We start from the raw sequence: 15,818 nt of genomic DNA, 5'->3' as shown, positions 1-15,818 counted from the left end.
TATTTTAACTTGACCTGTTCCCATATCTCTCCCTAGTCTGTGGTAGTCTTAAAAACCAACTGCCTGGGGCCGGCCCTGTGGCTTAGCAGTTAAGTGCGTGCGCTCCGCTGCTGGCGGCCCAGGTTTGGATCCTGGGCGCGCACCGACGCACCGCTTCTCTGGCCATGCTGAGGCCGCATCCCACATACAGCAACTAGAAGGATGTGCAGCTATGACATACAACTGTCTACTGGGGCTTTGGGGGAAAAAATAAATAAATAAAATTAAAAATAAATAAATAAATAAATAAATAAATAAAAACCAACTGCCCACAACAATGGTGAAAACTAGCAGTCTGGCAACCACTGAAGAGGACAGAACAGGGTTAGAACTTCCCAAAAGCTCTCCCCGAGAGAACTATCCATATTGACCTGTCTAGCAGCTCCCTGAAAAGCTCCATTCTTAGAATTTGTCTTTATTTGACACACTCAGAGCTCCCTGTGTGCAAACAGCACTACCCCCAGGGCATTTGTCAAAAAAAATCAGCAACAATTGCTTAATATCACAGCTGCCTGAGGCAGCAAAAGCAGTTGGAGCTAATGTGAGGATGATCAAAAAACTTAAAAAAAAAAAAAAAAAAACTTAAAGGGAAAAACTGAGAATTAGATATGCAAAGGAGGCTTTAAAAAGCTCCAGTGTATGCCTAGGAATCTAAAAGGCCATGTGCAGGACTATGCACACATCCAGGAAAGTCCCGAGAAGGGCCAAATCTCTCACCTCTGGCTGATGTTAAGGCTTTGCAGAAGCAGGAAGTGAAGCCTAAGACACACTGGTAAGCTGCCTGTGGAATACTGAAATCATGCCCAAAACGCACACAGAGGCCTTGGGCAAAGGCTGAGAGAAGCTTATTTGTTCAAGGCATTTAAGAAATCTCTGTCCAATCATTACCTGACCACCAAGTTAACTGAGCAGAAATTTTAGTGGTTGCACATGACAAAGAATACAAACTTTAGAAAAACAGTCTATGAAAATCACAAAACAAATAAACAGCAACAACAACAACAAGTAGCAAAAACGAAACGTGGGAAGAGAGGAATCTGATTTCCAGAGTTGCCACATCATACTATTTAATATGTCCGCTTTTCAACAAAAAAAATTTTCACAAACAATAGGAAAGTATGGCCCCTACACAGAGGAAAAAAAATCAGTCAAACAAACTATCTCTGAGGAAGCCAGACACTGGACTTAGTAGATAAACACTTTAAATCAGCTATTATAAATATGTTCAAAGACCTAAGAGAAACCATGTATAAGAATTAAAAGAAAGTACGACAACAATATCTCACCAGAAAATATAAATAAAGAAACAGAAATTATTAAAAAGATCTAAATGGAAATTCTGAAGTTGAAAACTACAATAAGTGAATTGAAAAAATTCACCAGAGGGGCTCAACAACAGATGTAAGCAGGCAGAATAATCAGCAAACTTGAATATAGGTCAATTGAGATTATCCAGTCTAAGAAACAGAAAGAAAAGAGAATGAAGAAAAACAAACAGAACCTCAGAAACCCGTGGGACACCAGCTAGTATATCAACACACCCATAATAGGAGTTCCAGAAAAAGAAAGTGAGAGAGGAGGGAAGAAAGAAATAATAATAAAGAATAATTGCCAAAAACTCCCCCAAATTGATGTAAAAACATTAATCTGCACATCCAAAAAGCTCAACAAGCTGCAAATGGGTCAAACTCAAAGAGATCCGCACTTAGACACATTGTAGTCAAACTGCCAACAGTCAAAGACAAAGAGAGAATCTTGATAGCAAAGAGAAAAGTGATTCATCACGTAGAGGGGGATCCTTGATAAAATTAAAAACTGACTTCTCATCAGAAACTATGGAGGCGAGAGGCAGTAAGATGACATGTTCAAAGTGCTAAAAGAAAAAACCGTCAACCAAAAGAAAAAACGGTCAACCAAGAATTCTGTATCCAGTAAAATTATCCTTCAAACAACAAAGGAGAAATTAAGAAATTTCCAGAGAAACAAAAACAGAATACATCACTAGCAGATCTGCTCTACAAGAAATACTAAAGGGACTCTTTCCTTCATGCTGAAATGAAAGCACACTAGAAAGTAACTCAAGGGCCGGCCCCGTGGCTTGGCGGTTAAGTGCGCGCGCTCCGCTGCTGGTGGCCCGGGTTCGGATCCCGGGCGCGCACCGACGCACTGATTGTCCGGCCATGCTGAGGCCGCATCCCACATACAGTAACTAGAAGGATGTGCAACTATGACATACAACTATCTACTGGGGCTTTGGGGGAAAAAAATAAATAAATAAAATTATATAAAAAAAAAATACGAAAGTAACTCAAATCTACAACAAAGAAAGAAAAAGTACCAGTAAAGATAACCACATCTGTAAATATAAAGACTGTACAGTAGTCCCCTCTTATTCGCAGTTTCACTTTCTGCAATTTCAGTTATCTGTGGTCAACCACAGTCCAAAAATATTAAAAGAGAAATTCCAAAAATAAACAATTCAGAAGTTTTAAATTGCACACCATTCTTAGTAGTGTGATGAAATCTCACATCAGCCATCCTGCTCTGTCCCACCTGGACGTGAATCATCCCTTTGTCCAGCATATCCACACCATATATGCTACCTGCCCATTAGTTACTTTGTAGCCTTCTCAAGTATCAGATCATTGTCCTGGTATCACAGTGCTTGTGTTCAAGTAACCCTTACTTTACTTAAAAATAGCCCCAATGCACAAGAGTTGTGATGTTGGCAATTTGGATATGCCAAAGAGAAGCCGTAAAGTGCTTCCTTTAAGTGAAAAGGTAAAAGTTCTTGACCTAACAAGGACAGCAAAAAAAAAAAAAATCATATGCTGAGGTTGCTAAAATCTACAGTAACTTTTATTATAGTTTATTGTTATAATTGCTCTATTTTATTAGTTACTATTGTTAATCTCTTACTGTGCCTAATTTATAAATTAAACTTTATCATGGGTATGTATGTATAGGAAAAAACATAGTATATATAGGGTTCTATACTATCTGCAATTCCAGGCACCCCCTGGGGTCTTAGGAAATAGGCCCTGTGGATAAGAGGGGACTACTGTATGAATATATTTTTGTTTGTAACTCTTTTCTTCTATCTGATTTAAAAGACAACTCCATAAAATGGTAATTATAAAATTGTGTCAATAGACTTTTAATGTATAAAGATATAATTTGTGTGACAATAATAGCACAAAGGAAGTGGAAGGAAACAGAGCTATATTGGAGGAAAGTTTTTGTATATTAATGAAATTAAGTTAGTATTAATCTAAACAAGTTTAAGTTATATTGTTAATTGTAATCTCTAGAGTAACCACTAAGAAAATAACTCAAAAAATATAGTAAAAGAAAAGTGGGACAGAGTGGAGAGGACAGATTGTAGATCCATTTAGGAGGTAGAGTAAGTGAAAACTTCTGTCAGATGGAAGAGAGATATGCTCCCTCAAGGAGCACATAGTCTAGTGGAAGAATCTGAAGAGTGAACGAAAGATTATTCTATAGTGTGCCCAATGACTGGAACTTAGGAGGGGAAGGAGAATGGCAGGAGATGAGGCTGAGACTAGATCATGACAGGCAGGGATTGACTTCTGTTCCTAAGGTATTAGAAAGTCATTTAACAAATTTTGAGAAGAGAAGTGACATGATTTGGAGCAAAGAAGTATCTGTGAGTCATTAGGGGAATGCAAATCACAACAACAAAGAGATACTACTTCATACTCACGAAGATGGATATAATAAAAAAGACAGACAATAACAAGTATTGGTGAAGATGTGGAGAAACTGGAACCCTCACACATTGTTGGTGGAAATGTAAAATAGTGCAGCCTCTTGGAAAACAGTTTGGTTATTCTTCAAAATGTTAAACATAGAGTAACCATATGACCTAGCAATTCCACTCTGAGGTACATACCCAAGAAAATTGAAAACATATGTCCATACAAAAACTTGTATACAAATGTTCATAGCAGTATTCATAATAGCTCAAAAGCAGAAACAATCCAAATGTCCATCAATTGATGAATGAGTAAAGAAAGTGTGGTATATCTATACAATGGAACATTATTTAGCCACAAAAAGGAATGAAGTACTGATACATGCTACAACATGGATGGGCTTTGAAAACATTGTAAGCAATGATAAAATTATAAAATAACCCAGACACAAAGGCCACATACTGCATGATCCCATTTATATGAAATGTTCAGAATAGGCAAATCCATAAAAACAGAAAGTATATTAGTGATTGCCAAAGGCAGTGAGGGGAGAAGGAGGAGGAAATAGGGAGTGACTGTTAATGGGTATGAGGTTTCTTTTGGGGGTGATGAAAATGTTCTAAAGTTAGATAGTGGTGTGGTCGCATAAATCTGTGAACATACTAAAAACCACTGAACTGTACACTTTGGAAAGGTGAATTTTATGGCATATGAATTATACCTCAATAAAACAAAAACCATGTTGAGTTACCATTTCACACCTAGCAGAATGAGTAAAATAAAAAAGACAAGAAATATCAGTGTTGGCAAGGATGCAGAACATCACTGTTGGTCAAAGGCGGTTGTACGGGTTTATAAAATTGTCAAACTAACCAAAATGAGTACGTAAGATCTGTGCATTTTATTATATGTAAATTTTATCCCCATTAAAAAAGAAACAACAGTATGTGAAAAAATAAATGTTTTACTAAAATATTCATGGATGAAGTAATACAATGTCTGGGATAGGTTTTAAATACTCCAGAACAAAAAATGGGATCAGGTAAAAGAAGACTGGTACATATTGATAAATGTTGAAGCTGAATGATAAATACATCAGGTTTATACTATTCTCTCTAGTTTGTGTGTGTTTGAACATTCCCATAACGAAAAGTTAAATTATTCATTCATAAATAAATGACTATTTCTTACTGTAGTTCTGTGGCACAAGTTCCGGGTTCTTAGGAGTTTTCAACTTGTAGGATACATCTCCAATATTAACTGTATCACCTAAAAAGAGAATAAGGAAACACAACCATTACAAGAAACAAGTAAGAAAACCACACACTATGCCTTTCACAACAATGATTCTCCTGACCTATGGAGAAGGATGTTACAGAAATGTACCACACATCAGTCTGTGTTAGGCACCACAGACACATTCATCTGTCAGGCACTATGCTCTAAAATTTCTACACAAAGTATAAGTTATATAAAAAAGTGAAACATCAGCGAAATTCACATTTTAAATGCTATGTTAGCAAAAAAGGTAAAGTATAATAAAATATATTAACCAGCTTTATTTTCTCAATTACAATACTAATAAAGTCAACAACAATACAAAGCATGCTTTTTGTTTAAGATCATCCAAAGCATCCATAGGGTGGTATCTTTAACACATATCTGCAACCTTTTTAACATCTTTATAAGTTCTTATTTTTACTACATACAACTTCAAGTTCTCTGGCAACATAACCCCAAAATTCAGTATTTCTAGGTACATAAAAAGAACAAAGCCCAGTGGTATATATGCCAAGAATTCCTACATGAAACAACCAAAACAGAGCAAAAGTTCTCAGTAACTTCTATGCGGTTCTACTTTTTTAAAGTAACATTAATTTCTGGCTGATCTTCTAAAGTGCAGGACTAAACCAAACAATCTGCTTCGCTCTCACCAACAGCAAAATAGACATATTGATACCATCTGCACCTGGAACTTCACTTGGAAAGGGCTCCAAGACACTTAGAAGAAGTAGCTGTGCAAAACACACCTTTCAGCACTGCCAGTTTTGAGCTAGTGAGGTATCCTGGAGACTAAGGCCTTAAGTCACCGTAATAGTAACAGCAGCCAACACTGGTTGAATGATTACTATCTTCTAAGTATTTTACACATTCCCAAAATAACCCTGTGAGACAGAGACTTTACAAATGAGGAAATCTGTAAATCTGTGAAAAGTTTTCATAGATGAATAAATTTATCACAGGTATGTGATAAATTAAGAGAAAAGTAGAAACACTGTGTAAAACACAGGTATACTTTCTAATAAAGAAGACGTATATTCAGAGTTCAATTGTACAAATCAAAGGAATTTTCCTCTGAATTAGTCTAGACATCAGCTAATACTTACTAAGCACTAGCTATTTGGCAAACATTGTTATAGACACATTATTTATGTTATTTCATTTAATCTTGGGTCTAAGTAACCCTAGTTCCTATGAACCATTTCATATTTCATATAACTGCTGTAATGGAACCTCCCTCTCAAACTAGCTTAGTAAAAGGACATTCCGGTTTCTGTTAGAGCAGTTATACGAAATAGCTCACAGGGACCATGGGTTACTGAAGAGACCTAGACTGAGAAACCAGTCCACAGCTAGTAGGGAAGGCAACAAGAAACATAGTCAAAGTCACACCTCAGGATAACCTCACTGAGATACAGCCCCGGCACCACTAGATCCACACCATGGGACACCAGGACCAGAGGACAACTTTTTTTCCCCCAAACATTTTATTTTAATATTTTTCAAAACTGTAGAAAAGTTGGACTATCTTAAGTCGCAGAAATTGTGATTCTTCATCTTTAGTCTAAAGTTTTCCAATGCATCTTCAAATAATAAGGACATCGCCATAAGTAAACTATTCTTGTAGCCTTTGCATAACTCCCTCATGATTCAAAGTCTTGGGCAGCGGCATTTAATTGGCCAAGCCTACGTTACGACCCACAGCCCGCGCTGCCAGGGAGCAAGTAGAAGAACAAGCTAACCACTGTGACTTCCAGAGTGGAGGCAGGGCCCTGCTTCCTATCAAGACTCACACAATAGGAGATTCCACCACTCTCTCCCTCTCTGCCCCTCTCCCCTTGAACCCCTCACCTCCTCTGTTTTATTCCTAACTCACTATGACTCCTCAAGTCTTCTTTGCTTTTTCTTCTTCTCCCCAACTTCTTAACATTGGGTGCAGAGGCCTAGTTCTAGCCTCTTTTCCATTCTGTCTACAACATCTCCTTGATGAGCTCACCCAGTCTTATGCCTTTAAGTGTAACTAACATATTGCTAGATACCAAATTTATATCTCTAACCCAGACCTTAGAACTCCAAACATGGATATCCAACAGATATTGAGATGCCTAAGAGGCACCTTAAACTTAACATAGTCAAAACTGAACTGATCTTTCCACCAAAATGTGCTCCACTCACGAATTCCCCAATTCTAATGGCAACTTAATCCTTCCAGTTGCTCAGAGCAGAAATCTTGCAGTCATTCTTAACTTTTCTCTCTTTCACACCCCAATCCATCAGAAAATCCCACTCACTCTGTCTTTAAGATATATCTAGTGTTGTCCCCTTCTTACCACATCCTCTACCACCATAATGCTGATCCACGCCAGTCAGGGGTTTTCTACTTAAATTCATTTTCTCATTTAAATAGCATTATCTCTCACCTCCTAACAGATCTCCTGTTTCAACCCTTGCATCCTACAGTTTATTCTCAACAGAGCAGCCACAGTGATCATAATAAAATGGGAATCAAGTAATGCGAGGCCTCTGCTCAACCCTCCAGGCTTTGCAAAGGGCTAAAAAGCTATTTCTGAGGTGGTTCCCCATATCCTCTCTGACCTCATCTCCCACTAGTCTCCTCCTCACTTATTCTACTGCAGCCACACTGGTCTCCTCACTATTTCTTGAACATGTCAGACATATACTCATTTCTAACTTTTGCACTAGATTTTCCAACTGATTGAAATATTTTTCCTAAATATATCCATTTATCAGCAGAGTCCCAGCAAGAAACAGATGGTACATTAAAACTGAGTGACTGAAGAGAGTATAATAAAGGAATCATTTATGAAGATGCAGGCAGAGTGCAGGAAAACCAACGAGGATGGTGCAATACCCTGGGACCAGCAATAACAAGAAAGCCACTACCATCCCTAAGCCTGAAGGGGCAAGGGGAGAGAGCAAGCAGAGAGAGTAAGTACTTGAAGAAAGCCTCCTAAGAGGAGCTGTGACTCCTTTGTGGAGGAACACGGCAAACCTATGGAGGTGACCTGGCAAAGAGAGAGCTGGGGAATAAACATGAAGCAAAAACTGACAGATCTAAAAGGAGAAACAGACAAATCCAAAATCATATCTGGACATTTTAACATACCTCGCTCAGTAATCGATAGAAGAGCAAGAAAAAATATATAAGGGTATAGAAGTAGGATATCACTTCTCGGCCTTTTGGCTAAGATCAAGTGAAGAAGTAAGGATAGAGAAGATCTGAAAAGACTATTAACCACTCAACCTAAATGACCTTTACCAAACACTACATTCAACAACGACAGAATACATATTCTTTTTAAATGTGCACGAAACATTCACCAAAATAGTTGGATCACAGGCTGGACCATAAAGTAAGTCTCGATAAATTTCCAAGAATTGAAATCATACAAAGTATGTTTTCTGATCAAAATGGAATTAAACTATAAATTAGTAACAAAAAGATAATTGGAAAATCCCTAAACATTTGGAAATCAAGCAACAGGCTTCTAAAAAATCCAAAAAAGAGATCACAATGGAAATTGGACTCATTAAGAAATAGGGCAGTGATCAATAAGCCATGTCTGCTGTAGGCAAAGAGGAAAACAACATTCATATGGTCTAAACCTTTGCCCTCCCTGCCTCAAACGCTGATGTTCTTGGCCATCTTCTGTTACTATGCTACACCTTCCTGAGTCATCTAATCCACACCAACGGCCGAATTCTGACCTCTGCACCACTAAGTCTTAAATGTTTACTTTGGCTCAGATCTCTCTCCTGAGTTCCATACCTGTCAATAGCCTATGGGACACTTTACTTCGATTTCCAGAGATCTCAACTTTAACCCGAGAAAAATACAACTCTATCTTCTCTACGTGTTGTCCAAAGGGCTCTACCTCTTACACTCCTCAGTGACTGATGCTTTATTCCCTCAGCCTGGAAGGCCTTCCACATCTCTCTCACACTTCTTTCCCTTTACACAACTACTCCTCAAATATCTTCATCTCCCCATTGAACCTTTTCTATTTTTCGTTTTGCATGATCTCCACTTCCCTAAAGTATTGATCACTCCATTCTCATCTTTCTGCTAGTATAGTACCTGGTTAACGCTTCTGTGATAGTATTTCTCATACTGTATTACAACTATTGACTAGAATGCACAAACACTTTCCAAAGGTACAGAACATGGAAGTCTTAAGGGGATCAGTTTTCAGATCCTCACTTTCATGTCTTCTGCCCTAACACTGATTTGAATGAAAACCGGCTCCGCAGGTTCTCTATACCCACTGGTCCTTTTAAGAGTCCTTCTCCCACTTATTTCACTACGGTGTATGGGGCATTGCTCCAGGGTACGAAACATTTTAAATTACGGTTTAGGAGAAGTCTCCTTTAAAAATTATTCAAATCAACATAAATCTGCCTAGACATCGTTTTTCCATGTCTTATATATTTCTATTATATTTTTAGTGAACAGTTGTTTTAAGTGCCCAATGTTCTTTTCCCTTTCTTTTGACAACAGAATCCCTCTCTGCAGTGGAGAATCTATTCCATTTGGTTTGACTCGAGTCTATACCACTCATCCGAATCTTTACCCCAGCAACAAAACCCCCAGAAGTTAACAACCTGCAGGAGCCCTGCCAAAACATTCTACCGTCTCGCCACAATAATTGTTTTAGAGATGGGCACACGATCCACGTTTGGCCAACAAGAGTTCTCACCAGGATTTTTGTCAGAGCTCACAGGAAAAGATGTTCTCTCTTCTTCTGACACTGTAAAGACAACGAAAGTCTGGGGCTGTCAGTAAGACTATCACTGCTACCACTTGAAGAAAGCCTGCCAGACACTGAAACCAAATACAGCCAAAAAAAAAAAAAAAAGATCCAATAATGGAGAGTGAAAAGTAGGGGGACCATGGAAAAAGGCAGAAAAACCCAAGCCCTAAAGTTATTTGAACATCCTGCATCTAGCCTGGCCTGAAGCCACTGGACCTCCTACCTGTGTGAACCAATCGACATGTTTTTCTGTGTACATTTCTGTCACTTAAAACCAAACAACTGCTGACTAATACAACAATTTTTTTAAGGTAAGGGCAGGCAGAGCAACTGTAATGGTCCCTGTTTTACAAAAAGGACAAATGCTCAGAGATAAATATAGGACATTTTGACCTCGAGGATATTCTGAAAACAAACATTTTAATCACAATAATACTAGCATTCATAAATTTTCATCAAGTGATTACCTTTCAGAGTAAAATTCACTAAGCCATAAAAACTCCTTCATCCTTTTTCTTTTATTTAAACTATTATTTTATAGTGAAGATTTGATTTATCAATCACTTCTCTTGCCCCTATAGAATTTTACCAATTATATCTTCTACAACTCTGTGTTTTCCTTTGTGGCCATCAGCAGAGGTTGAATACCAAAAAGATTTTATTCTTTCTCCAATGTCTAATCAATAACAAATTTTGCAGTATATAGCTTTGTCAGAGTTTTATCTTGTACTGATAATTTCTAATAATTCTTTAAAAGTTTTTTATGACTGACAGTTTTTATTTAATTCTTGGCTAACCCAAGAAAAATATGGATATTTTCCTCAGATATTTCAAGGCTGCTCTCTTGTCAACATCTTTACCAATCTCAATAATGCTTTTCTCAGTTATGTATTTCAGGCAAATCTGTGGCATCCCTTCTCCTAAAATGTCCCTTTAATGCTCTTAATCCCTTCCAAACTGTAAATGATGGATTATGATAGTGAGTGTACACATTTTAGGATATTCAATTCTATGAAATGTCCTGACAATTGAATGTCTTGTAGCTTTGACCAAGAAGTTAGTTTAGTTCAGGGTTTTTCAACAGCAACATTATTGACATTTTGGGCCAGATAATTCTTTGTTATGAGGGCTGTCCTGTGCATTGCAGAATGTTTAGCAGCATCAATGGCCTCTACCCGCTGGATACCAGTAGCACCCCCTTCCTCTTGGTTATGACAACCAAAAATATCTTCAGACATTGCCGAATGCCCCCTGGAGGCGAGGAATGATCCCTGGTTAAGAACTACTGGCTTACTGTCACCATTTTTTTTAATACAAAACTTAGACCCAAGAGAAAACCAAATATATCAGCAATTTCCAAGTTAGTCTGCATGTTCCCAATACAGGTCTTCCTAATGATTTATTAGGTTACTACCATAATGGGATTTTACTGCTTAACTCTTTAATACACTAACAGGGTCACAATGTCCTCAGGGTCAAAATAGCCTACTGTAGGTTCAAGGTAGTTAATATTTTCCCCAAAGTTTAATATTAGTAAATACAGAGCTAAAACCTGAACCATAGTATAGTTTTTACCTTTACCATACATTTCTCAGTTGAAACCACAGTTCTGTATTTCCCCTCCCCAAAGTCATTAATTCTATTGTAGCCCAAGGATATAACCTTAAAATCACAGAAACGCACATAGAAGGATGTTTACTGCACTGTTTACACATTTAAAAATAGACAACCTGAATGTCCAAGAATGGGAAATTGGTAAAATAAATTATATAAACATATGAACTTAATACCTATTTAAAATGATCACATATAGCAATATCTATCATGTTAATATGTTCACAATAATGACTGAGAATAAATTATAAAACACATATGATCCCACTTTTTATACAGAAATTTGTATAAATAAGTAAATATTATATATATTATAAAATCTGATAGAATTAACACCAAAAAGTTGACAATTGGGAATTTGTGAAAGTTGACAATTGGGAATTTGTGTGGGAGGATTATGTTTCAGGGGATTTTGTCTGTATTTTTCACTTTTCTATAAGAACACAGATTTCTTGTACAAAAAGTATTTTTAAATATTTCTATAAACAAATTTATTTCATACACTAAAGTCATAAAGATAAAGTAGTGAATCCCTTTAGTGATGGTGTTAAAGGATAGAACTAAATGTGTCATGGTGGATTTATACAGAGGTATTTCTCCAGGTTTATCATTTGATCTTGATCTATGGTATATCTGAACCTATTTAACATCAGAGTCCTACTGAACCAACTTGCTTGGCTCCATCTGCCAAAACACTACAATAATCCTTATTGAAAACTTTTTGTAGGAGCTAACCTCTTTGTTAATCTCTTTGTTCCTAAAACCAAGAGACAGTACTACTAATCGAAGTGTGAAGTGATAATAAAGAATTTACAAATTATAGATACATAGACTATCTGATAACAAGGGATAAAAAGCATTGAGTTCGGTGATTTTTTTTTTTTTTTTAACATAAATGACCCTCTCTTCCTTCTGCTTAACAATCTTTATAAAGCTCCTATCTTGAAAGCCAACAAGGCAATTCCAGCCTCTCCTGCTCCTTCTCTGTATGAACTTGAACATAAGCCACTGAATGCTTATTAGGTACAAAATGTTGACAGGCACCAAAAGGAATATAAAGATAAATAAGACATACATACAGTCCAGGAGAGAGAAGAATATTATATAACTTGCATCTATTGTTTATGGACCTTGTTGCTCTTTTTCCAAACTACTAGAAAACAAGGTCAATTACACGCAGAGAGGAGATAATGAGTTACTGGTCACATGTGTGAGTGCAGCTGAAAGCATCTTTCCAACTAAACTGTAATTCATTACGGCATACTGCCATTTGTGGTTTTACATTTGTCTGTGTATGACCTCTGGTTCAAAATGGGACACTCCAACCTTGATGGCCAACATTATGTCCCACGGTAGCCAAGAGCTTGCCTCCTGTTTACCTAGCTCACAGCTGGTATTTGAGTCCAGATCTCTGATGAGTTCCCAGCTGCATTTATCCACAGTTGGAATACCTTCAACCCTGTGAATCTTTGCAGTGGCAAGGAAAGTAAGTTACATAATTTACTCCTGTGGTCTGATCCTGCCAGAGTCAATGACTGAGTCTAAGGAGTTAATATGTTCTGTAATGTGTCCACTTGAAGCAAAGCCTGTACTTTGATTTGCTGGACCTAACACAAATTTTGAGGACATTTACAATTAATCACCAATACCTATACAAAAGACGTTAAAAATTCACATGCACACACATTGCTAATGTTTTTATAATCAACATGTATTATTCATGTACAAAGAACAATTTTAATTTTTAAAAAGTTCACATGAATTAACTCTATTCCATCTGCTACCCACCATTTAGATTTAGAACCATTCTAGACCTAAAAGGAACTGGTTTTATTTCTTCTAAAGCCAAAGAAACAGAGTAACTCTCATATAGCTGAAAATATGTATACTAAGAATAAAGAAGCTGATTTTTATTGAACATTAATTGAACATTAATATGTGCCAGGAATTGTATTAACTAATTAAATTCTCACAACAACCCTAACAGATACACTCTCCTTATCCTCATTTTACAGTTAAGAAAACTGGGACACAACGTTAAGTAACCTACCCTCAATGCCCCATATCTAGACAGTGCAGAAATGGACTCCAAATCCAAATGGACTGTTTAACTCCACAGCCCAAGTTATAAATTATGCTATGCTTCCACCCTTGACCTCTGCCTTCTAGGACAAAGCAGCAACAAACAAAAAACTCAAAGAATAAAAAACAAAGGAATAAACAAACACCCTATAAGTCACAATAATTAATAAAGGGGCAAAATCTGAAATCGCATCTCTATACAGGAAAAGGAAAAAACATTTGTTCAGCGAATGAATGAATGAAATGAAATGTATGGGACTTAAAATCGATCATTTCCTGGCAAGGAAAATTATTTGGAGTGCAGGAAGACGGGGAACGCAAGAGGAACAATGAAACCTACAATTTCATAGTGAAAATCTCCGTTATTGTAAGCAAAAATGACATTGACAAAACCTTGCCTAGAAACACTTTGCCATTCAAGAGCAGCAACAACATACATCCCTTTCCTTAACCAGCACAAATGCTGTATAACTCCAACACACACGAGATTCGTAAAACCAGCTCTGAGCCAAAAAACACTGAGCTTAGAAATCAGAGCATGTGATTCTAATGTAGTCAGTAGCTGGCTGTGTGATCTCCAGCAAGTCTCTTTTCTCTTCCGGGTCTCAATTATCTCAATTGTAGAGTCAGGGGTTTTAACTAAATTAAGTTGTCATTTTCACTCCAAGAAAATGTGAACCTGTGAGAATGGAAAACTCCTGTAAAGCTTGGAAAGGGTCGTGGATGCATGTATTAAATACATCATAAACGATAGGTTCTCCGGCGACAATGTACACTTCTAAGCCGCCACTAGCCCTGGCTGGGAACGTGTCACAAACCGGCTTCCAGACCCTTTGGACTCAAGAGAGTAAGGTCAAGTCCAGCTTTTAACAACCCCTGAAGGCTGCTGCGTTAACCTCTGCCTGGACTATAATCCAAGTCAGAAATCTGGGAGTGAACGCAGCAGTGGGGGATGGAGAAAGCACTATGCCAGGTTATCAGAAACCTTAGTCCAGATCCCAGGGGCCACAGAAGGCGGCCCAGAGAGTGCAAGCGCCTTGCCCCGCGTTACACAGCAGGGAGCGGCAAGTGGAGACCAGAACCTGATCTCTTGGCTCCGGCGCAGCGCTCCTTCCCAAGAGCAGCGAAGCAGCAAAGAGGGGGAGGCGGAGGCGCGCAGGGGCCCGGCACGGATCGCGGGGGCGGCGGGGCGTCCCGGGGTTACCTGTGTCGGCCCCCGCCCCGGCGTGCCGCAGTCTGACCTCCGACCGCCGCCCGTCGCCGCCCGGCCTGCCCCGCACCACCTGTCGCAGGAGCAGCCGCACGCGCCGCGCGGCCGGGCCGCCCGGCGCCCCGAGGAGCAGGAGCCGGGACTGCATGGGGCCGGGGCGTCGCGGGGGCCGGCGAGCGGTCCGGGGCGAGCGGCGTCCCGGGCGGGCAGCGTGAGGCGGCGCGGCGAGGGGGACAGGAAGTGGCACCGCGCCGAGTCCGCCGGAAACTCCTTCCCCCGGCGCGGCAGGCTCAGCCGTCTCGGGCCGGCCCGGCCCACGGGGGCGGAGGGAGCAGCGGAGCGCGGGCTGGGGGAGCCGGCAGTCGCCGGCGGGGCGGACCGCGGAGCAGGCGCGGCGGAGCGCTGGGCAGGGCTGGCCGCTCCTGTGCTGCGGCCGTGGAGCTGCGGGCCCTTGGCGCCGACGCGCGCCTGCTCCTCGCCCTCACCTGCGACTGTTCTCCGGGATTCACCTGCGCCTGTTCACGTGGATCCGCCTCCAGTCGTTCCCCTGCAGTTCTGTAAACTCTCAGGTGTTCAGGAAATGCTTAAGCGTTTTAGGGGCGCTTGGTGGTGTGACTCTTCAGATGCTTTTACTAAGTGGTCATTTCTTGGTCAATGGTCCAGTCTTATTACAGTGCGCTTTCCCGGTACGCTGCTTCAAATCCCCTCCAGAAGTTAAGTACGTATTCTCGAGACTGTGGGAACTTGCACCCATCTTGACTCATTGTAACCATGCCAGTGTTTCCATGCAGTACTTGAAAGCTTTACACTGTATCTTTTTTCTACGTGGTTTTCCCCACTAAATTCTAAATGGAAAATTCATATCTCAATGATATTATATAAATTGCCAAAATGTCAGAAAGGACCCAAATGAAGCATTTTTTTCGGTCATTCTGCAGTGCAAGAGTTACATAAACACAATTTATGTCTTTAGTAAGAAAAAAGGACACTGGCTAAGGCTGCCTCCCTTTCGTACGTGCCCAAAGCGGAAGTGGTCCTACCACAGAGCAAACTAAGCCTAGTATAATTATGCTGCATCTCCGAAGTGTCAATAATGAATTGACC

General features: G+C 39.4%; 1 protein-coding gene across 4 annotated transcripts in view; it reads right to left on the bottom strand.

Moving 5' to 3' along the window:
* Positions 1 to 14,917, bottom strand: part of VWA8 (von Willebrand factor A domain containing 8) — a 354,390-nt gene extending 339,473 nt beyond the window's left edge. For 2 of the 4 annotated variants that reach the window (XM_058548244.1, XM_058548245.1), the window contains exons 1-2: positions 14,709 to 14,914; positions 4,947 to 5,024 (exon numbers count right to left, since the gene is read on the bottom strand). In XM_058548244.1, the coding sequence (XP_058404227.1) occupies positions 4,947 to 5,024; positions 14,709 to 14,862 (232 nt within the window). In that variant the 5' untranslated portion in view covers positions 14,863 to 14,914. Of the gene's footprint in view, positions 1 to 4,946; positions 5,025 to 14,708 lie in introns of all 4 variants that reach the window. The other 2 variants (XM_058548243.1, XM_058548242.1) reach the window with 2 other exon arrangements.
* Between the last annotated feature and the right edge of the window lie 901 nt (positions 14,918 to 15,818).

This window comes from Diceros bicornis, chromosome 9 (genome assembly GCF_020826845.1).
Source record: "Diceros bicornis minor isolate mBicDic1 chromosome 9, mDicBic1.mat.cur, whole genome shotgun sequence".
In the NCBI taxonomy this organism is placed as follows: Eukaryota; Metazoa; Chordata; class Mammalia; order Perissodactyla; family Rhinocerotidae; genus Diceros; species Diceros bicornis.
Note: the sequence above shows the minus strand (reverse complement) of the source record. Positions and strands in the feature narration are given on the sequence as shown.